This window comes from Fusarium coffeatum (genome assembly GCF_003316985.1).
Source record: "Fusarium coffeatum strain FIESC_28 chromosome Unknown BRIP53273_contig_142, whole genome shotgun sequence".
NCBI lineage: Eukaryota > Fungi > Ascomycota > Sordariomycetes > Hypocreales > Nectriaceae > Fusarium > Fusarium coffeatum.
The window spans coordinates 587,476-610,012 of NW_022157935.1; the positions used below are offsets into that span (position 1 = coordinate 587,476).

General features: G+C 50.0%; 7 protein-coding genes across 7 annotated transcripts; 2 read left to right on the plus strand and 5 right to left on the minus strand.

The window, feature by feature from the left end:
* Positions 1-3,339: 3,339 nt before the first annotated feature.
* Positions 3,340-6,421, minus strand: FIESC28_06720 (uncharacterized protein; the record flags this gene model as incomplete). The annotated part of the gene is made up of 7 exons (XM_031160863.1): positions 3,340-3,846; positions 3,901-4,050; positions 4,383-4,443; positions 4,512-4,629; positions 4,684-6,062; positions 6,119-6,192; positions 6,248-6,421. 7 exons carry the CDS (start codon positions 6,419-6,421, stop codon positions 3,340-3,342), a joined length of 2,463 nt encoding a protein of 820 aa, XP_031015241.1.
* Positions 6,422-7,996: 1,575 nt separating this feature from the next.
* Positions 7,997-10,384, plus strand: FIESC28_06721 (uncharacterized protein; the record flags this gene model as incomplete). The annotated part of the gene is made up of 1 exon (XM_031160864.1): positions 7,997-10,384. The coding sequence occupies one exon, from the start codon at positions 7,997-7,999 to the stop codon at positions 10,382-10,384; it is 2,388 nt and encodes a 795-aa protein (XP_031015242.1).
* A 171-nt stretch (positions 10,385-10,555) lies between these two features.
* FIESC28_06722 (uncharacterized protein) lies at positions 10,556-12,806 on the minus strand (the record flags this gene model as incomplete). Its single annotated transcript, XM_031160865.1, has 4 exons — positions 10,556-11,195; positions 11,400-11,586; positions 11,640-11,664; positions 11,724-12,806. The coding sequence occupies 4 exons, from the start codon at positions 12,804-12,806 to the stop codon at positions 10,556-10,558; spliced, it is 1,935 nt and encodes a 644-aa protein (XP_031015243.1).
* An 842-nt stretch (positions 12,807-13,648) lies between these two features.
* FIESC28_06723 (uncharacterized protein) lies at positions 13,649-15,328 on the minus strand (the record flags this gene model as incomplete). The annotated part of the gene is made up of 3 exons (XM_031160866.1): positions 13,649-15,005; positions 15,060-15,077; positions 15,138-15,328. The coding sequence occupies 3 exons, from the start codon at positions 15,326-15,328 to the stop codon at positions 13,649-13,651; spliced, it is 1,566 nt and encodes a 521-aa protein (XP_031015244.1).
* Positions 15,329-16,281: 953 nt separating this feature from the next.
* Positions 16,282-17,078, plus strand: FIESC28_06724 (uncharacterized protein; the record flags this gene model as incomplete). Its single annotated transcript, XM_031160867.1, has 3 exons — positions 16,282-16,518; positions 16,573-16,652; positions 16,709-17,078. The coding sequence occupies 3 exons, from the start codon at positions 16,282-16,284 to the stop codon at positions 17,076-17,078; spliced, it is 687 nt and encodes a 228-aa protein (XP_031015245.1).
* A 75-nt stretch (positions 17,079-17,153) lies between these two features.
* Positions 17,154-18,198, minus strand: FIESC28_06725 (uncharacterized protein; the record flags this gene model as incomplete). The annotated part of the gene is made up of 2 exons (XM_031160868.1): positions 17,154-18,070; positions 18,129-18,198. 2 exons carry the CDS (start codon positions 18,196-18,198, stop codon positions 17,154-17,156), a joined length of 987 nt encoding a protein of 328 aa, XP_031015246.1.
* Positions 18,199-19,049: 851 nt separating this feature from the next.
* Positions 19,050-20,848, minus strand: FIESC28_06726 (uncharacterized protein; the record flags this gene model as incomplete). Its single annotated transcript, XM_031160869.1, has 3 exons — positions 19,050-20,502; positions 20,604-20,687; positions 20,739-20,848. The coding sequence occupies 3 exons, from the start codon at positions 20,846-20,848 to the stop codon at positions 19,050-19,052; spliced, it is 1,647 nt and encodes a 548-aa protein (XP_031015247.1).
* Positions 20,849-22,537: the final 1,689 nt, after the last annotated feature.

Sequence of the window (22,537 nt, forward strand, 5' to 3'; positions counted from 1 at the left end):
GAGTTTCTGATCAGTATTCCAAGCCCCCCTTGCGTATCGTATCCAGCTCATCTCTTCTTCGTACTCAGAGCCTTGGACAGATCCCAGTAATCCAGATGGTTCCATGCCTGCAATGCAACTCAACGGCCAGCCAGGTCCGTGCTTGAGGCCACGGTAACCCTGACCCTGCGCATTGCCGGTCGAGCTCCGCTACTGGTGGATTCAGTAACAAACATCAACAAGTAGCAAGGCACAAGCAGATGCGGCTCAACAACAACGTCAGTGGCAGATTGGGTTTCAGATTCCAGAAACCATGGCAAGAAGTAGGGATGGATGGTTAGTGTGCTCAGACAGAATTTGGGTGTCTGGCCATCATTTACATCAGCGGCGCGCTACCAACTGTCAATACTCTAGAACAAGATCCAAAGTCAACAAACCGACCCTGAAGGAAACGTCCCGAAGACCGGATGCACCCAGTCAGCGGATAAGGGGACCTTGAGGCTAAAGCAGAGAGATTAGGCGGCTCAGGCTGCAGGTCATTTCAAAAGGGAAAAGCTGATATCGCTGCAACGTGCGACTTTAGGCCTGTTGGGTTTGGCGTTGGACCTCTAGCACATTCTTCATTTCATGGTGGGAGTCTGTGCGCCGACGCCCGCTGGTTCCATCTGGGACGCAGTCAGTCAGCGACAGTGACTCTCCATCTCGCAGAAACTCTATGGTTGACACCCACCCTCCCTCCATCATCTTTTGTCAACTTGTGGCTCTTCCCGTCTATAACACACACCTTCTGATCAATTGGGCTGCGCAATGCAATTCCTCTTTGTCAATCATCGTCATTTTCCCCATCTGACCCTTAATTGCATGTCACTCGATTGAATTCGGCATTCTGAATGCGTTCAAGTCTCAAAATGCCATTGCAAATTTTTTTTGTTTCAGTCTTGATGGTTGGATTGGATTGGGTGCCTGTGCTCATTATCTCGCAGATCATTCATGATTGTCTGACTCTGGTCCGTTGTTGTGCGGCCCACCAGTTATTGACCTGCAGAATGTATGCTTCTCAGGCCACAAGGCATCTCTTCGCTGCAATCATGGTTCCATGCAATTTGGACTCCATCGCCGGTAGTGCTCCGTACCGAGTAACCAACCACTGCAGCCAGTCAGTCACTTGCTCATCTCTTTGCTCTGCCTTAGCTCATAGGTAGCGGTAGCCCAGGCTCTGGTGGTAGTGCGCGCGACAGACCCAGCCACAACAGGACAGGACCTACAGAACAGAACAGGACAGCAACACAACTCCCACCGCCTTTTCCCAATGGCACCTCCTTCACTTGCATCCCAGGCATGATATTAAACTGCTAGTAGCCGATAACTAAACGCCTTAGCATTTGAATGCGGGGGATGAACGCCTCTGAGATCGCGTGGTCTATGCCTTCATGGCTCTCTCTCAAACTTGGCCTCGTGCTCTCGCAGAGATTCTGTTCGTGTCATTGCGCTACGCATTCAAACCCGGGACTCAAAAGTGGAATGGAAGTGTCTAGGCCCACTGTCACCTAGGACCGGACAGGGACCTCCTGCACTAATTATCCACCGCATCTCAGCGTATGCATCTAACGAAGCCGCTAAAAACTGCTTGCGCTAGTTCCCGCCTTGTCCTCTGCTCGACTCCATCAGTCATGGTGGGACTATTTTTCCCTATTTTCAACGACACACCATGAACACGGCTGCCACAACGGCATTGGGAGAGACAGAGAGACTGGATTTCTGAGGTGATACTGACTTTGAAATGATAAAAACTGGCTATGATCATCATCACGAAACTCTTGCCCAATTTCAACGTCCTCAACTCTTTTTTTGCCCAAAGTTGAACAGATTATCGACTCTCACGTGTCTTGTCGCTCGCTGTGCCTTTCAACAGTCGGACCATCGGCTCGCTCACCGACCCGAAACGCGACTCGTGCTCCCAGCCTGGCACTTCCTAGGACTTCTCTTCTCAAAACGTCCCGATGGTCCGCAACTACCACTCCAGGTAAAGCTCATAAGCAAGGGCATATGATCCAGAACCCTTTTATCTAGGGATATTATCACTGATCGGACGTTAATACAACCTCCCCGCACTACCAACATGGCTTGTCTTGTGAAATGTGGGGTCATATCCCAGCATGTTTTCCCCTCTCGTAAGTAAACAAAAAACAACATCTTTTAGCGAGGTCTGGCTTGAAACCCACTATGGAGACTATCCCGAAAAGCTTCATCCGACGACTGTGCCCCTCACCCATGATCTCGACAAGAATTCCCGCTCGCCATTGTCACATGCGCGCGCAACAGTTGATTGAATCAACATGGGAAGCTGGCTGCACTCAATATTGATTGGGACTGTCTCGCCTATCGAGCACAGATTTTCTGCTCATCGTTGTAGCAGCAGTAGGTCTATCACACACTTACACTACTGATGCATCCTGTATGTGACCTCGCAAACGGTCTCCGAACCGCCGTAGCATCAGCACAACATGTCTCAGGCTGACGACAACCATCAATTCGCCTGCGGTCCCCTTGGTCCCCTAAACTGTCTCGCTCTCGGCACCAAATGCAGCTTATCTTGACCCCTCATTTCTGGCCTCAGCTGCAACCTGCATCAAACGTGGGCAACTACACAAGACGATGGCACCGCACCATCTAGATCCTTACCGCTCTCAATGGAACGCTGCTGTTTGCCAATTCAAGCTAAAAGCGGGCGCGATAAGATGGTGCCCTGTCTACCGCACTTGGTCTAGAACCAGGTGATCGGTCGGCATTCCAGTTGTGAGCTTGTGACAGCCAGCAGTGGCGAGGGTGTTGAGGATTCGCCATCGTCTAACATTAAGATGTGGCGTTGCGCTGGATATAGCAAATGATATGTATCGTTATAGTGAAACAACAGGTACAAGGTTTTGGCGTACTGCTACATATAAGCAAAGGTTTGTTCTGCATAATTCGGGCCGTCAGCGTTCATCCGCTGCGGTTGATGTGGCACCTCTATCGCCTTGCTATGGACTGCAATACCTGATGTGATTCAGTCCAATAATGAGAAGATCTTATGTGGTTCTCTAAGAATTCACGAGCTTGCTCACGATAAGTGGTTGCCTCTGATGGTTCGACACAACTTCCTGTCTTCATCCGAGTATCGGCCCAGATAGAACATCTGATGCACTAGGCCGTGTTACAGCATTGTAGTAAGTAACCACGGCTCGATGCCTACGCTGTGGCAAGATGATATGCTATCAGGCTATCTGCATGGAGTCCCAACAACCCATGCATGAAGGTTCATCTACATCGCTGTTGTAATTCGAGATCTATAATCCACTACTCTTACAGTTCCTTGTCCCATTACTGGACACCCATCTCTTTCAATATCGCCTTATACCGCTCCGCCTCTTCCACCATCTCTTCAGCACTTCTCGGCTTTCGATCCTCATCATCAACTCTGTTCAGTCCTCCGCCCGGCTGTGGTCTGGCGCCCATCTCGTGATCCCATAACGCCCCGCCGACATTACCTTCCTCGCCCGCGAGCTTAACATACACGGCGTCCGGGCTTCCCATATCGCCCGCCGTTCGCGGGACAACGTGGACATGCACATGCGGCACCGTCTGGCCCGCGTCGGCGCCGTCCTGCACAGCGACCGAGAAGCTTCCAGCTTCGGGCTCGGGGGTGCGGAAGTGAGCGCGCGCTAGAAGGCGTTGCGTGAGCTGCACCGTCGTGAAAAGGTCTGCCGTCTCTGTGGGCGTCAAGTCCGTGAGACGCTTGTGCGGATTATGCGGACAGACGAGAACGTGTCCGGGGATGAGAGGCTTGAGGTTGACCAGTGCGAACGAGTGTGGTGTTGTGAGAAAGACCTGAATGGTTGTCAGTATGAGAGTGAGGTGCAACTTGGGGATTAGATCACTCACCTGATTCGTCACCTCGAAGGGTCCGAACTTAACGGTTCGCCCGGCTGCTCCGGCTGCAGTCATGATGCCTCTCGCTATCACTGAACGACTCTGTACCGATGCCCAAGCCCTTGACGTAAGCATGCTCCAATTGGAAGGAGATGTCGAATTCTGGAGTTAAGGTTGTGCAGTCTCGATTGAAGCATCAATATTGCGTGATTATAGCCTATCTTTGCGATTGAAATCAGTTTGTGATGCGGCTGAGAGGGTCTCTCAATCACGTCAAGAAGAGGCTGACCTGATGTCATGCATGAGTGAACTTCATCCTCTGTGAGAAGTTTAGAGCCTGCCCCACATCTTTTGAGCCAATTGTCTAACACTGCTGGAAGCTTGTAAATACTTAAAAGACACGCTGCACTACACATCGCCAATGAAACACTGTATTCAAGATGTTCTTTGTATTTCTGAGTTGCTTCGTGTATGTTATTCTAAAACCCCCATACTCCAGAATGACGCCCTGAGCTATTGTACAAGTGACTGTCAACCACGGTAAACCAAGCACCTCTGTACTGGAATTTAGACGTGACAAATGATCAAACAAATAATCATGACAAGAATAATAAAGTATCTACTGGATGCGAAGCTGGTCCTCCTCATCTATAGGAAGCTGATCACTTGATAGTGCAAAGGCTTCGTTCGTAGGGTTAAGAGGCTCGCGTTCCTCTTCCGGTTGTTCATCCTCCCACATAACTACCGCATGTCAGTATTTACTATCACCAGAAAGAAAAATGATATGTTACTTACCATGGGGTCGTATCGTGAAGCTTATTACCAGAGCGGCTCCAAATACACTTGCTAACAAGACGAATATAGCCTGGTCGAAACGTCCAGCCGTCAAGGCGAAGACTCCGTTGAAAATGACTGGTCCGAAAACACGTGCCAGAGCATGTAACATACCAATTGCTCCAAGAAGCTGACCGACCTTCTCAGAAGGGACATGTTTGGTGATGATGGCCTGACCGGTAGCACTACCAAGGCCACCGAGAGCGGTAACCATGCCACTCGCAACAAACACTCCGGAGGAACGGGCAAAGACATAGCCAAGAGATCCAACAACATCCGATAAGAGAGCAACTCTAAGAACAAGAATGTCTAGGCTGTCGGCTCCGTTGTTCTTCTCGACAGCAGCGACGCCTGACTCGCGACGGCGACGGGCTGCTGGACGAGTACGGCCAAAATAATTGATAATAGGGAAAATACCCATTAGGATCACCACTCGAACGAACGACAGCAGAGAGACAAACTTGGATTTGTCCAAAGTATCCCAGTGATACACGAGTCCAGTGTAAAGAACGATGACGGCACCTGCCGACATACTCGCTCCCAAAATGATCGTGTCATCGATAGCAAGGGCAATGAGGTTTCGACGAAGAGCAGGCGAAGTTCCAGGGCCCGTGGGCCACAGAATCTTCAAGGGCGTGAACGGGTTTGCGTTTTGGAGGGTGGCCACCCAGGAAGCTGAGGTCTGTGATCGCATTTCCTTTTCCTTTTGATGCTTTTCTCGAGCAATCAACTGCCTCCTCTCAGACAAGGACTCGGGAACAACGAGCCAGACGAATAGCATGAATGCGAAGTGGCATCCCATGACAACATAAAAGATGGAAACCAGGCTACCGGTCCACTTGACAAAATAACCACCGAGAAGAGGACCAAACGCAAGACCTGCGAATAGGCACGCGTGCATATAACCCATGAACACAGCACGCTTTGAGGGAGGGGTGCAGTCGCTCGTATAGGACTGAGACATGACGCTGCCAGCTGTGAAAGATCCCGTCATACCATCAAAGATGCTGCCAAGAAGCAACCATCGATAATCAATAGTGTCGGGGTATTTGGCAACTAGGATAGTGATGAACTCATTCAACACTCCACCTACAGAGGCAAGGGCCATAAGTCGTGTTCGGCCGTATCGATCAGACAAGTGACCAATTTTTGGCGCGACAACTGCACTCAGGACACCAGTGAACAAACCCATTACCAACAAGAACTTGGCCGAGTCTGCTGAGACCTCTGGGATCTGACATTGAGGATTATCCGTCCCCAGTAGAACAGGCATAAATACTTTGTCCGGGTTACGGCTGTGTTGGTCTGCGAAGTATTGCTTACAGACGAGATCAAGAATCCTGATCGAACAACTTGGTAAGCCACGAAAATGTCTACATTAAGTAGTAAAGCTTACAAGTCGAGTTTCGGAACCACCACGCCTCCAAATGCGAGTGTAAAGATAACATATGGACCGAGGAGCCAATAGACCTACAACTAGATCAGAACCAAACGACATAACTTCGATGACCTTCTATAGGCATACCGAGGGTTGGCGCCACCAGGGCAGGCCTTCAAAGTCCTTCAAGCCATCCCAAGCGGGAGTATTCGATGATGTTTCACTAAGTGCATCTTGAGATTCTGAGCCACTGGGCAGCAGGTGTGTGGCTTCGTTCGCGATCGCGGCGTCTTCCTCGTGGATGCTATTGTTCTTGGCCATGATTGCTAAGCTTTCGACGTACGCGCGCGCACGTTCTTTGTTGCAAGTATATCGGCCGGTTCGGTTCGGGTGGGAGGTGGATGCTGCGCGCAGCAAAAGAGTATAGGCGTATAAAGCCTATGTAGGTAGAATGGATCACGATAGTCGCTGGAGCATCGCCAAGAAGGTTTCAAGATCAAAAAGATGGACAAGATTTGGAAAGCTTGGGGCAGGGATAATAAGTCAAAGACTGCCAGTCGTGTCGCATGTTTCAAAGCGAAATGGTTGTGTCGCTTGTAACTGGAATGAGATAAGTGTGACGATGGAGAGGATCAAGGCATTAGGATTAATAATTGATCTAAACGCCTTTAGGGAGTTGTCTTGCGGATACATGATGAGTCCAACGGCCGGGATGGTGGTGGAGGTGGAGTCGGGAAACTGATCCATGCCATTGCAGGCCATGGCCATATGGAGATAAGACACGATCGTTTTGATGTTTGATAAGCCATGTTTTTCTTTTTTACTTTTTCATAGGCGACAGTTGTTGACTTTCTACTGGCTTTTCCTCCGCATTGATTTATGCCGCTGAGTTTCATGATTTAATCGTTATGATATGATTCGATATTGATTCATCCACGATGTAAAAGTTGCTTTTTCCCATCTGTGACAAGCACAACAATAATGAATGACGCATTGTCTGATTCTCTGCATACCATGCAGCTAGGATCTGGCAGTATCTGATAAGCTAGAGCTCTGCTGGCGTGGCTCGTGGCCCTCCAGGCTCTCGTTGGCTTAGTGTGATAGGCTACAGCGCTCAACGTGTGCTGTAGTATCGGACTCGGGCTCCGCAAAGTCCGCAAGCTACTCTACTGTACAGGACATCTCCATGGTTTCGCGCGCGGCCTGGAGTCGATGGAGGTTTTGATATTATAAATCCAACTCCAACTCGTCCGCTTCTATGACCGGCACGTTGTTTAGTCTATATACCGACTTAATTTAGTCTGCTTACTCCCCTCGTCGGATTGTTTTCAGTCCATACAATCCGATTTGATAGAGTCCAAGATAAGCGCTATCTAGCAGCTACTTCCAGCACCCATCCTCGACTATAGCAATGTGATCCGTATGGAGCTTGTCCCGGATCTTTAAAGCGAATATTACGACGATCAGGCACTTTTGAACAAACATCATGATTGGCCTCCGGTCTGAAGCAGATATGTCTGGGATGTCAAGTTGAAGAGCCACTCCATAGCAACAGTTACTAGACGAAAAGAGATATTAGCCATTCATGATTCTACTGAGCCTTAGCTGTGACCTATTCAAAGTCTTAGTCTAGAGCGTCAATAATGCTCCTCAGTGAATCTAACCAATATCATGATGGATAATGCGATGATGGGTGGCTCTTGGCTGTTCGCAACTGTGGGGCCACAGGTAGCTGCCGATAGCCCAATCACAAGCTCCTTCTGCATGACTCAGCAATTTTCGCGTGCTGCAGGCAGTTGAACCTTGGATATTTTCAAGAAAGCGTGTTTCGCAGCTTGGTTGAGGCTCCATCGCATTCAACCTCCATACAACGCGCCTTCATCAAATACCATCACGATGCCCGTCGTCAAAGGAGGCGTGTGGACCAACATCGAGGATGAAATCCTCAAGGCTTCAGTTTCCAAATATGGTCTTAATCAATGGGCGCGTGTTTCGTCACTGCTTGCGCGCAAGACGCCCAAGCAGTGCAAGGCGAGATGGAACGAATGGCTCGACCCCAGTATCAAGAAGATCGAATGGAGCAAGGAGGAAGACGAGAGGCTCTTGCATATGGCCAAGATTATGCCCACTCAATGGCGCACAATCGCCCCTATCGTCGGTCGAACTGCGAACCAGTGCCTCGAACGATACCAGAAGCTCCTTGATGAAGCCGAAGCCAAAGAATCATCTAGCCTTGGGCTGACAGGTCCTGAAGGTGGCGAGACACAAGCGCCCAGCGCCGATGATGTTCGAAGATTACGACCCGGCGAGCTGGACCCCGATCCTGAGTCGAAGCCTGCGCGACCCGATACCATCGATCTCGACGAAGACGAAAAGGAGATGCTGAGTGAGGCTCGTGCTCGTTTGGCCAACACACAGGGCAAAAAAGCCAAGAGAAAGGCCCGAGAGCGCCAGCAAGAAGAGTCACGTCGTCTTGCTGCGTTGCAAAAGCGACGAGAGCTCAAGACAGCTGGTATTAATATCAAGGTCACCAGCAGGAAGAAGGGTGAGATGGACTATAATGCCGATATTCCTTTCGAAAAGAAAGCTCTGCCCGGTTTTTACGATACATCAGAGGAGCAGGCCCAGAACGAGGCGCAACGCGCAGCCTTCGATCCTCGAAAGCAACAATTAGCCAACAAGCGCAAGGGCGAGGGCGAGGAGGACACCGACCGAAAGCGAAAGAAGACCGAGAAGGATGGATCGTCAGAATCATACAAGGCTGCACTGAAGGCTGGTCAGCTACAAAAGCTTCGAGAGGCCGAACAGAGCAGCAAGCGTCGCTCATTAGTCCTGCCTTCTCCTCAAGTCAGCGAGGGCGAGTTGGAGGACATTGTCAAGATGGGCAGAATGGGCGAGGCTGCCAACTTGAGGGCTCGTGAGAGCGAGAACGATGCCACCCGCGGACTGGTCAACACATATTCTACCCTCAACTCAGCTACCCCTATCCGCACACCAAAGGCTCCCGAGCAAGAGGATCATATCGCCAACGAGATCAGAAATATTCGAGCGCTCAACGACACAAACTCGGCTCTCCTTGGTGGCGAGAACACCCCTCTGCATGAAGGCGCTTCTTCGACTGGCTTCGACGGCATCACTCCTCGTAAACAGACTATTTCCACACCCAACCCCATGGCAACACCCATGAGGGGAGATGGTATTGGAGCTACCCCTGGTCGGCCAGGACAAACACCCATGCGAACACCTAGAGATACACTGTCTTTGAACCAAGATGGTGGCATGTCAATGGTTTCTGCTACACCCAAAGATATAAAGATGAGAGACCTCGCTTTGCGCAACCAGCTTAAGTCGGGTCTTGCATCACTCCCTAAACCAAAGGATACAGAGTGGGAATTCGACATTCCTGACGAAGAGAAGGAGCGTATGCAGCTCGATGAGATGACAGAAGAAGATGCGGCGGAACGAGATCGCCGGGAGCGAGAGAGACGGCAAGTAGAGGAGGCTCTCGAGTTTCGAAGACGAACTCAGGTCATGCAAAAGAACCTTCCGAGACCTGTGCACGTCGACCTGCCAAGTCTGTTGAAGAAGGCTAGTAGCATCACTGACGTCGCCGAGTCTCTTATTGCCAAGGAGTCGGCGAATCTCATAGCTAATGATGCCATGAGGTTTCCTGTTCCTGGCGGCCAGGTGAGTGGCGCCGCTAAGCCATTACAGCAATTCAACGACGATGCGCTCGCCGAGGCTCGCCTGTTGATCATGTCCGAAACAAAGCCCCTCCCTAAATTCGAAGATATCCAGACTGCCTTTGAGTCTCGCGCAAGCAGCTCGCTGCTTCTGGGTTTAGGATGTTATAACGACGATGAGGAAGAACAAGGGGCAGCTATGCAGGGGGCATTTGACGCAAGTTCACCACAATCACAGAATTTCAGGCATCCACTAACTATGTTCCAGGCTGTTCAAGACTCTATCATGGCCTCCGCTGAGGCAGGTGCTAAGCTCGAGAAGAAGTTGTCTCTCCATCTTGGCGGTTACCAGAAGCGACAGAAGATGCTTCGCGATAAGATGGGCGATGCATCTGATGCGCTTGAGAAGGCACGTGTCGCCCTAACTGGGTTCAAGACGCTTGCCATCTCAGAGGATGTCGCTGTTGAACGACGTCTGAGCGCTTTACGTGAGGAGGTCGGCTTTGTTAACCGACGTGAGAGAGAAGCACAGGAAAATTACAGAAAGGCTAAGGAAGAGTTGGACACACTCATGGCAACAGGAGTCAACGGGGTGCATTAATCGGTGTGTATTTCATGATGTATAATAAATAAGGACTCAATCAAGGCTGGCATGCTGGGGTCTAATCTAACAATCTGGTTCGCCAGGCATTTTCACGTTTGTAAACTTACGATATTTCTTATCCTCCTCTTGACTCACTGCCATTTTAATATGTGATGCCGTGTCAGTGATCTATTTGTGCTTTCGCACACCCAATCGAGGCAGCCTTATGGGTGCAACCATAAGAACAGACGCCAATGCCGTAACAATGCAGCAGATGAATGTAAGTCGTAGAGCCGCCTCATAGCTCGAGATGACCTGTTCGCGGTACTTGGGCTCGAGCTTGATGATCTCCTCGACTGATTCTCTTACGCGGCGGATGACCTCGTCACGGTCTTCTCCAGTTACGAACTGTTTCAAGTAATGAACCAGTGCATTCTGCACAACGAGAGAGCTGCTCGCCACTCCCAGGACTTGACCGAGACTGCGCCAGAGCATGAGCGTGCTTGTTACGACAGCTTGCTCAGACTGATCAGACGCCGCGAGAATGGCCATGAATGTTCCAGGGAACTGGAAACCTTGACCAATAGACGATGGCAGAAGGATAAAGAGGTAGACCCATGAAGGCAGATCGCGTTTGAGTAATGCAAGACCAATCGTGCCGATGAGAGTGCAGATGGTACCAGTTTGAACGGGCCACTTCAACTTTCCTGTATAGGTGACAGCGAATCCGGTGAATGTGCCTGTTGTAGACGCAGCGATGGTTGGTATGATAAGTCGCAGACCAGATGAGGTAGCAGTTGTGAGGAGAACTGCCTGGAAATAAAGAGGACTGTAAAAACACGTTAGCATTGAGTCGAAGAGCGTGAGTCATGCATACTACCAGTCACGGGCAGTTGTGTATGCGAATATGGCTAATTAGGAGAAGTTTGCAGGTATAAGTTCCATCGCTTGCTGACAGTCATGGAGTCGGCGATGCGACAGGCCATGCGCAATTAATGCTCTTTCATATATGACAAGGGGACTCTTCACTTACATATTGAACAGAATCGAGTTTGCAATGAGGGCGGCAATTGCGTTCGAAGCAACAAGGTTCGCTCTTGGGGCTTGGTGGAGGAGATGCAGGGGCATGATGGGCTTGTGAACCCACGACTCAACCCAGAGGAATAAGGGGAAAGTAACAGCGAAGGACACGAGACTCGCGATGACAAGAGGGTGTGACCCTAAGAGTTGTTAGTTAATACTCTAGGTTCATCGCGCATGTGAATTGACTTACATGGCATAACATTGCCTCCAAGAGTCTATACCAAGGTGGACAGGTTAGTACTATACTTTCTTTCAGAGTCACGGGAGAACTTACCAGGCCCAAAATCACGGATGTGATGGCTGTAGTCAAGAGCAAAGAGCCTCGAAAGTCGAACTCTTTGAGGGCCTGCCAGACACTCTTTCTCTGTCCCTGAATACCCAAGTCATCCGGAATCGCGATCCACGCCACGACCATACAAATCAAAAGTGGTGGAACCTGGATACCAAACTCCCATCTCCAGCCGAGAGAATCTGCAATGTAACCTCCAGTCGCAGCACCTAGAGAGGATCCTACACCATAGTTCATGTTGATATATGACTGATAGGCACCACGATTCTCAATTGGAACCAAGTCGGATACGATGATCGAACCTAGTGTCATCACACCTCCAGCTCCTATTCCACAGAAGGCTCGGCTGATGATAAAACTCTCAATGCTACCGGCAAGCGAAGACCAAGTGATGGATGCTGCGAAGATACCCATCGCTCCTACGAAAAGCGGCTTTCGGCCCAAAGCATCAGAGAGACGGCCCAGTAGAGGCTGGAAAGCAGAGGATGTCAGGAGGAAAGCGGTCGAGAACCATGAGGCAGAGTTGGAAGCATTGAAATAAGATGACACAACAGGATGAGAGCTGGCCATGATAGTACCATCAAAGCATGATATAAAATAAGCAGCCAAAATCTGTGAGAAGATGAACCAGAAGCGTGTAGGCGACGTATTGTTCAAGAATGGCGAAGGCGGAGTATCAGTCGAGATATTTGATCTTCCCGTAAGAGAAAGACGGCGACTCTGGTGACGAACAAGAGGGGTCTCTTCATTAGGCCCTTCATCATCCAAGTCCGTTGAGATCTCACTCTCACCGTCGTCTTCGGTTATCACCCCCTGATCCTCCTCGTCTGCACCACGGTGAAGGTAATGGCTAGCCTTATAGGAAGAGGGCCTCAGCATAGCACTTTCCAGTGACTCGGGCTGCAAAAAGTGAGCACCAGTAGTCAAAGATCTCGAAAGGGCCTCGAATTCTGCTGGATCAACGACATCTTGGTCGCTTTCACTACTCCGAGAGTTGGTCCGGACCGGAACTGGTACCGGAGCGGGAGTGGGGGCATCCGAGACCGGACTGGTCTTTTGCGGACTCATGACTGCGGTTGAGTCTTTTGTACGAGACCTATAAAACGAGATTAAAGAATCAAGAGAGATAAGTGGAATAAGAAAGAAGGGGAATAACAGAGAAGATAAAAGGCTTTAAGAAGGAAACAGGCTGGGGGACAAGGAGTTGAAGAAAGAGTGGAGTCTCTGTCGTGATCGCAGACTTTTGCAGTGCCAATCCAGCGCGATTATGATAGCAGGGTCGCCCCGCAAAGATCCACGCCATGCTGACTAGGTACTTACAACCACAACTTCCTATATAAGAATGGCTGTTTAGAAGTTGAAGGATCCGATATCCGATATCTTTCACCCACAAGCAGTTTCTCGGTGTAAGTATTAGTGCGAGTGTGAGTGTGAGTCGAAGGTTGCCGAGAGCCATACCGTATTGCGTATTCCCGGCAACCTTCACCCCACACAAGGAGGAGTCATCTGCACACTTGGGCTGCAAGTGGTTGAACTAGAGGGGACGCTGGCTGACTGGCTGAGTGACTGATAGGCTAGATAGTTGTTGTCTCTTTTGACTTCACTTCTATATTGAACTACCTATACAACAGTCAGTACTTGTCAATTGGAAAGATAATCAAGATATACACGCACATACAACCTAACTCGTGAGAATCATTCTTGTGTCTATGAACGAAGTCAGTCATAAATAACAACTTTATCTTATAATATCCCCTCTTCCCCTCAAATATTTACCCCGGCTTACAGCCATCCATGCTCCAGCGAACTACCCCGGTATGAGGCCCATCATGTGTGACTGATCAATTACCAAAGCGGTCCAGCCGCCCCCAAACACCCCAATGTATGCAACCCTCCAACTCGAACGCATTCTACTTCTTTATCGTCTTGCTCTGCGATGCTGCAGCCACAAGTATTCCCGCTCCTGTAACGCCTCCGTCGTGACACGGGCTGAGTACGACTCTCAATGGGCTCTCGTTACCGAATCGCTTGCTCAAGAGCTGATCGAGAAAGTTCTGACAGTCCTGCAAATAGTCCTGAAAGTGAACAATACATCCTCCTGTGTAGCCCACGCCGAGTTCATAGTCCCGTTCCAATGCTTGTGTTCTGTCCTTGGGAACTTCGCCAGCCAGAGTTAACAATGCCAATGTTGCTGCAGATACAATACCAGCTGCTCGGACCTCAATTGCTTTGGCAATGTGATATAGTGCAGCTGCAATATTTTCAGTCCATTCAAATGGAGCTGCCCCTGATGATTCGGGGAATTCTTGCTGCAAGCTGTTCATGAGAGCCGATGGTCGGAGAGGTCTAAAGTGACTCAGAAATGTGGTTGTGAGGTTGTGCCGTTGTAGCAGCGCCTTTGGTAACGTTTCTGCAGCAATGCCTAAGTGTTCCGTCAAGTAGTCGACCAACATGATTCGTCCCAGTTCACCCAGATACCGACCGGAAGTTAGATACTCCAATGGTTGAAAGCTGTTCAACTCGCCTTGTTTATCGAGTGCTTCGTCCCATTTTGTGACCAGCCCAACCTTGTGCATGGGAGGTGCAGTGCCGTTTATGCTCCATTCAGTGTTGATCGCGATCTTGACATCCTCTGCTCGTTCTTCTGGTCGGGCAACAACACTAGGCGGACGTTTGGATGAGTTGAGTTGGCTCAACTTTAGGGGGATCGTTGCGTTACAGCCAGTACCTAGAATCAAACCCATACAAGCACGTCGGTTTTGAGCTTCATCAAAGTTAAAGATGAAGGAGACTAGTGTTGATACTGAGTCATTGGCGATCGCCTCGACTCGAATAGGCGGCAGCTCTGGTGTCTTTGCACGGTTGTATCCATCGGTAAGTCGGTCACCTAGGTCCTGATCAGAGGAGATTGCGAATCCTTTCCCCATCTGCATGATTTTGGCCCGCGATATCGAATGCTGTACCATAGGAAAGCTGAAAGTTACGCCGAGTGGCATTGGCTGGTCGGATTGAAGTTGCAGCGTCTTGCACCCATCTTGGACGACTTCGGCGATACATTTACCAATCCAGAGAAAGAGGCTGTCGGGGTTTTCGTTCTTCAGATGCTCGTCGATGGGCCATGATTTCTCCAAAAGTCTCCTGACTTTCCTTGTAACAGAGCTCTCCCCGAGTCCGTTACTTATATCCCCGTTGGTTTGGTCAGGCGTAGCAGATGACGCGGCATCGTTGCCGAGTTGGACAAAACCCACTCTCAGATTCGTACCTCCTCTGCCTTCGTGTTAGCTATATATAAAGGGGCGAGAAGATCAGTTCTTGACTAACATGTCAATGGCTAGGTGACTTTGCTTATGTCAGTCCACGGTTTGCAAATTTGGTATCCATGGAACACATAACACTTACCATCCTTTTCTTCTCTTAGCATCTGGACGCAGAATAGCCTCTGAAATTGGTGTTGGTAAGAACTGGTTCTCAGAGTCGCTGGCAAGCTTCTCGAACGCTTCAAGAAAATGCTGGGATAGTTCATCGATCTTGTCAATATCGACTGACAAAGGTTCTAGGAACTCATCGATTGATAAGGAGGAGCTCATCATCTCGATCAGTGGCTGGATCAAGCTGGAATGACGGCTTGTTGATGTGAAGGTAGAGGTTGCTAAATAGTTTCAGGGTATCATCATAAATGATTGGTTGTCGTAGATATGGTGTTGATTTTGGTAAGTAAAGGAGGTAGCTGTCCAGAGAGCTCTTGGATGGGCGAGGAAAGAACCAGGCTGGGTTTCTTATAGTTATGCAGGTGCCTAGTTAAGGCAGCTGTGAAGCAGGAAAATGTACTGGGAAGCAGCAAGTCTGGAGCTGTGTCAGAGTGTGAATCCAGTTTCGTGAAGGAAGGTGCAGGTTAGGTTCTCACGTTGGGGTTCCAGGGCAGGCGCTAATCAGAGAAGATGCACTCTGATGTAATGGCAAAACCCTCGAGTATTTCGACTCTTATGAGCTTTGCACTGAGCTTGGGTATTGTTTTGATATTTTACCGCGATAAAGAGATTGTTTTCGTCGTATCATCACCTCTCATTCATGCATCAACCAAAGAAATCGATCGATATCCAACATCACACGCCATTCACCTGCGGGGTCAGGCCCTGCGTTGGGAAGGTTAATGCCCCGCTGCCCCCCTGAAACGGTTGACTTACAGCACCACACCTTTCTACTGATCGTCCAGATTACTCAATCTATGGATCCTGATTCATGGATCTTTACGCAGAGGGGATCAATCAGATGGAATAAAGTTGCAGAGAATCAGTCCTATCATATCAATACATACAATCCAGGTATCATGTTGACTTTGGTCATAGTGACCACATCATACAGTGACATAGCTCATCTCCTAAAACGGCCTCCCTAACCAAATTCGGATAAACAATCCAGCCGCATGTGATGCGGATTCAGCTGCCTGCCATAGCCAACGACATCTCCTTCACCTCCTGCATCGCCCCTGGCCTCTATCAGATACTCGTCTTAATTCATCATCAACCAGCAACCTTAATTCGTTATGGATGAGAAACGACCCTCTCAAAGAGTCATGTCACCGCTTCAGGCTCGCCGCAGTCGCCCTGCCATGACGCTAATCGTCATGGCCATCGTGACATACACTTTCTGGATATGGCAACCCTTCAGGCCTCTCATCGACGACGAGCCTTGGGTCAACGTCACACACCAAGACGCCCAAGTTACTGATGGACTCGTACCTTTAGAAGCCCATATCATGAGCAAATGCCCTGATGCCAAGGTAAGATTGGTTCCTGGTTTGTGAAGTTTGTATCATATGCTCATTAGTTACTAGGACGCTCTTGAACTATTGGTGCTACCTGTCATGCAGCGCGTCCATGACAAGGTCAACTTTACTCTATCTTATATCGGCCGGTATGTTCATACTCAAATACATCCCCCATGTCGCGACTAACGTATGGCTCTTCAAGACCAACTGCCAACGATGGTGTTGACTGTATGCACGGCCCCTCGGAATGCATGGGCAACATCATTGAACTCTGCGCCCGCGAGCTTTACCCCGACCCCAAGATCAACCTCGGCTTCATCATGTGTTTAAGTCGCGATTACCACGATATCCCCGGACGATCTCTCGTCGAAGACTGCGCTCTCGAGTCTGCTATCGATTTCCAGCAACTTAACGATTGTGCTGTCAAGGAGGATGGCGCTTATGGATTGAGTCTCTTGCGCCATAGCATTCAGAGGACCGCAGACGTATGTCGAAACCGACTAACTAGTAAGAACGTAGGCATACTGACAGTTTCTAGGCCGGTGTTACCAAGAGTGCTACCATTCGCCTGAATGGCGAAGTTTATTGCATCCGCGATGGTGGCGAGTGGTCCGACTGCCCCCACGGCTCTGGCGTAAACGACCTCCTTATTGCGATCGAGAAACTTCGCCGCCAGTCTTAAGTGGCTCAAAGATTTCAGTCCACAACTCACTCGCCTCTCCTAGCGTATAGCTCATCGCGATGCCATCCATACCCGCCTCGTCGTCTCCCGCCATCGCGCCCAGTGTCTCCATGATAGTCTCCAGACCGACCGCCTTGCCCGTCGCTTGCGTTGCCCCCGCCTCGAGTTGAACGTGTACAACATGGATGTGGAAGTGGTAATAAGTCGGCTGGTAGTGGACGTAGAGCTTGAGCTGGTCCGGTTCGATGGACGGATACGTCTGGACGGTGGCGTCGATGAGGCGGGCCTTCATGTGCTGTAGCCAAGGGATGTGCTTCTTGCGGAGATCTCTCAACGACCAGATATCCCGTCGCTCAACCAGCGCCAGTAGATGCAGCGCATCGAGCGTCTTGCGATCCCAGTTGAGATCCGGCAGCATGAGGAAGCCTTCGTCGCCAGCCTCGCCCAGCTTTGTTCTGTAGATGACATCTTCCACTTCTTTGCGTCCTTCGATAATGTTGAATACCCAATTGAGTCTTCCTTCTTCCCTCTTGCTGAGCATATACGGTCGAATATGATCTCTGTAAATTTCTGGTGTCTCCATGACGAATCTCACGCCCTGCTTGCTGTACTTCTTGATGTGTGTTTCCGTGCATGGGTAGATAAGGTTGATCTTCAGATCGGCAAAGAAATCAGAGTCGTCCGGCTTGCTCGTCTCGGCACCGCTTCGACCCATGAACCAGTGGTAGATGTCGTTGGCGCCCAGGTTCTGCACCCGCGCGAGCTGGGCAGGCACATCGACGAGGTATTTCTGCGAGGTAGGAAAGGGAGCGCGTTCGAGGATTAGAAGAGCTGGTTTGTCGTCGATAGTTCCGTAGAGAGAGATACGGCGACCTGCTTGATCTAAGGAGCTCCCACATTAACTCAATGAACTAGAGAACGGGATGTAGAGGTCTTGTACCTTGGTTAAGAACACGATCGAGCTTGAACTTGGGCACCAGGGCCTCTGCCTTTGCCTTGACGTCAGCCATTGTTGATTAAGAGAGATTCTTCTAGCTGGCAAAGAATGGAAACAAAGATGGAAGAAAGAACCACGAATTCCGCCCCTCTTTGCAACTCAATGGATTCAAGGTGAGGCACCCCGCGGTGGGGCTTATGCATCTGTAGCCAACTCCACAACGGCAAGTCGATCGAAGCATTCCAGTCACAGCAAATCTAAAACAACTTCGAGACAAAGACCCTTAGCACTCCCGACTGGAACTTTATAATTCAACGTCACTTCTTGGGATATGTATTGACATAAAAGAACTTGGTATATCATCAAAAGTTAACTTATTTACAATATCGCTAAACTAAGTCGTTAGACGTCATCGTAGCCTGTGATGAAAGTGCTCTATTGAACATAATCGTCAGAAACTTGACGTAAAGAATGTGGTGGTAGCTCCCCATCATGCCTCAAAAATGCTATCACTGCATGCTCGAATGACCCATGCAGTACTTGAGCGGCTCAGAGACCGTTCAAACCGCATCATTACTCGACCTACTGTCGGTCTCGGTCCTCCAAAACAACAAGCCTGAGTGCTCACACCGGGTATATAATTCAGCGCTAGATTAAGGACATCAGTCCCTCGTAATGTTTCGGGTGTCGAAGAGAGGAACAAAGGCGGAACGTAGATGATATGGAAGTTGATCAGAAACTGAGATATCTAGCCAGCCACGGAGCATGGCAAGTGATATTCGATACTGCAAACGGAGATGTGCTTCAAGTTTGTGCTGCTGATGCGAACAAGAATGCCGAAAACCCAGGACGCCATAAACAATGCACCAATAACGTATCCCTTCCAGGGCTGTGGTCAAGGTAAAGATATCGAGGGTGTGTTCATCATGATGAGAAGGCGTTGAAGTTGGATCCAGATTCCGTTGATCCATCGCCGTCAATTGTCTTTCTCCAGTGTTCTGGTCGACAAACACAAACAAGAGGGAACGCCTTGATCTCGCCTTCTGCAGCCGGTGAGCTGTCCCGGCGACCCGACGCGTTCGATACGCCACTATCGCGTTGAGCTTGTCGTCGAGTCTCCCAATCGTCTGCCCGGTCGTTGAGCATTACACCTGTCGCCCAACCGTCATCCCATATGCCTACAACCTTGAGCATGTCGCCACGTTCCAAGGTAAACTCGTCAGCCGCTCGTGGCTGGTACGCCCAAAGAACGGCGATCTTGTCGCCGGGGTGAATGTCGTCCTGGGAGTAGTAGTCCTTGAAGAAAGGCAACTGTTCTGATTGTTGGCTAGCAACGCCCTGTGGTGACGAAAATCCCCCAGCGCTAGATGGAGACTGCGGTACAGAGCTGCCAAGGGCCGAGTTGCTTGATAGGGATCCTTGTCGTCGGGGTCTTGCGGGTGGCGGTCGAAGAATTCCACCTCGGTTTTCGGACGTAGGGGGGCTCGACGTGAATTCATCTGAAGATGAGTTATCAGCGCCTCTTCGTTGATAGCCCCCTACAGCAGCCATTCCTCCTCCTGTGACCGATGAGGTGTCGCGATGGTGGGAAGGTGAATCGCCGGAGTGGCCTTCCAGGGCAGACATGCGTGCTATACGTCCACCAGGAAGAACTTCATATCCTTGAGGAGCGGTCGAGTTTGTGGCTTGCGCCATTGCTGCTGGACCTTGTCGGGCAGGCGCAGGTTGGTTGAAAATACTGCCCTTGGGGCTGCCGGGTCTCCGTCTCCTCCTGAGGCACAAGAGCAGAGCCAAAGCAAGCAAGCCAACTCCTGCGAGGGCTCCAATAACGATCCCAGCAATCGCACCGCCGCTTAGCCCACCACCGCCGCCCTCGTCGGTCTCTTCATCGTTTCCGTCTGCAGTGCTCGATTCAGTCGCCGAAGATGTTGGGGATTCGCGAGAGAAAGTGACGGTGGGGGCTATTGATGGCAGCTCTACATCCTTGCAACGATCCTCAGCGTTAGAATTGTAGCAGCAGGTGTCGGTCGAGTTAAGACCGCTTGAGCCGCAGTAAGAACAAAGTCCAATGGTACTGTTACCATAACCGCAGTTCTCCCCCTCATTGTCAATCGCCTTGATGCAAGTCGAGGTGTCCAATGAGCCTCCAGGAAGAGCACAGTTAGTGAAGTCTGCCCTGATCAGCGGCAAAAGACCGTCTGATGGGTTCGAACAAATGCTGTCGTCTGATGTCAGATAGACCTCGCTTTGGGCGAAGTCAGCACAGTCATCAGCGCACAAGGGCCGAGACTGCTCCTCAGAAAGACCGCAGGGTTCGATAGAGTTTTGAACTATGGCATTGCACAGTACACTTGTTGTGAAGCGAGCATACAAGTCGCTAGTATTAGTTAGGTCAAGGTCCTTGCAACCAAACAAAGACTGATATCTAGGAGATGTAAGTATTTGGCTGTCTTGGAGCAGCTGTGGGGAACAACTTACTGCCTCTGCACATAGTCTCTCTCGACAAAACCGGAAAGCTGACTATCGAAAGATGCTGTGTCCGAAACGTATTGCAAGAACGGGCTGTTACCCCTGTCAGTAAAAGTTGCGCCTCGAAACCTAAACAAAACATACTAGAAGTTACGAACGTCGCCTCCGGTAGAGATAGAGGCAGATGTAAACGCCGGGCATGCTTTGGAACCCTTCAAGGAGATACAATCCGCATCCTGAGCCGAGACCAGCATGGGTGAGGTAGAGAGTAAAGCGAGAACAAATGTCTTCGATGTTATATGTTTGCGCGATTGGCGAGCCCACCGAGGGCCCGCGCTCTGACAGGACGCATCCATCTGAACGGTTGAGATAATGGTCCTAATTCGACAGGCTAATGCAGAAATCGGTGGTATCTTGAGCTTCAATAACACCTAGGTCATGGTCGTCGGGATAAGAACTTGTGATGAATGCCTGGTGAGTTCGTGGAGCCGGGTCGAAAGAACCCTAAGTGGTCGATACGGTGGTCGGTGGAGAGATGTTGGGCGGTTAATAATCGTAGCCAAAAACTGCTCTCCTGAGCAAGCGAACGAGTGAATGAGTGATTGACTGATTAGTTAAGGTTGATGAGGGAGTCGAACTGTCGATGCGCAATCGATTTCGTGATACGTTCAAATGATGGTAATAGTTGGTTGAAAGATTAAATTACGATTAATTTTCCACGATTGGAAAGAGCGAATGTCGTCAAGGGAATTAAGGAAGGTGAGCGCTTGGTCCGTGAGGATTGAGTCGGTTTCTCTGGAGAGAAGTAAACACGATGAGTTCTTTCCCGCCTTTGAGTTGTCGCTTCGAGCTCGAGTTGATTGAGCGTGCGTACGATCGAAGGGGAACCAAGCGATGAGACGCACACAATGGCTGGGCACGAATGAGGAAGGAGGAAGGGGGGAGAAGAGGAAGAAAAGAGAAAGTCGATACAAGCGAGAAAAGATCCTGGTAAAGTCAGACCCAGCTGTGGACGCGACGCTCGGGCTGGTGGTGAAGAGAGTCGACCTGGGTGTTGATGCTGGGATGGAGGCCCTGGTCGAATTATTAGGGGAGGTACCTGTTAGGGCCCTGCTTGGTTTGTGTCTGGGGTCCGTGTACGGTCAGGCAGAGGCAAATCAATGGGAAAGAAGAGAGGAGAGGGAAGAAAGAAAGAACCCGATCCCAAGATAGAAAGTTACGAAAATAATGGCAAGCGCCTGGTGTTTGACCCCATGCTTTGGCCCAAACAACTGACTGGAGGGAAATGGCGATAGCCAGGGTGAGTCGGGCTATTCTAAGCCCAGAGAGGAATAGTTCAGGGCCGGCTCGCAACAACGGCCCAGTCTTGAAAGTACCGTTTGTCTGTCAATTGTATGATAGAGATACCTTTTCCGCTCAGCTGGGACTAGACGTGTTTAATCTTGCGGAACAGGGATCAAACGGAAGCCGAACAGGGTCCAGGTAGCGTCATTATACCCGCCGTCCTCCACTTAGATAACATAAAGCCTTGCATAACATAAGGTAGCCTCTGTGTGTCTCTCTCTTTACTGTCGGGTCTTTTCTTCAAAAGCTTTGACGATCAATTACCACTGGCTTGGATCTTATTTTCCATCTCATTGATCAAGTCTGCAAGGAGGCAGGCAGCCTTTTCAATAGTCGCCTCATTCAACAACATCTTGGTCTGCAAGTCATCGTCATTCTGTCCCCCCCTCACAGAAAATAGCAGTAGATCGTGACCCATCACTAGTCTTGACTCAGATTCATCTTTTTGACTTTCCTATTCCTAATTGCGTTCGTCTCCACGTGTGCTGATAACCAGCCCGAGACTCACTAAACTAAAAGGCAAGGTAGCTTATGAAGCTTGCAGCCCAATGAGAGCTGTCGACGTTTGTTTTGACTCTTTGGGGGGGGGGGGGGCTAAA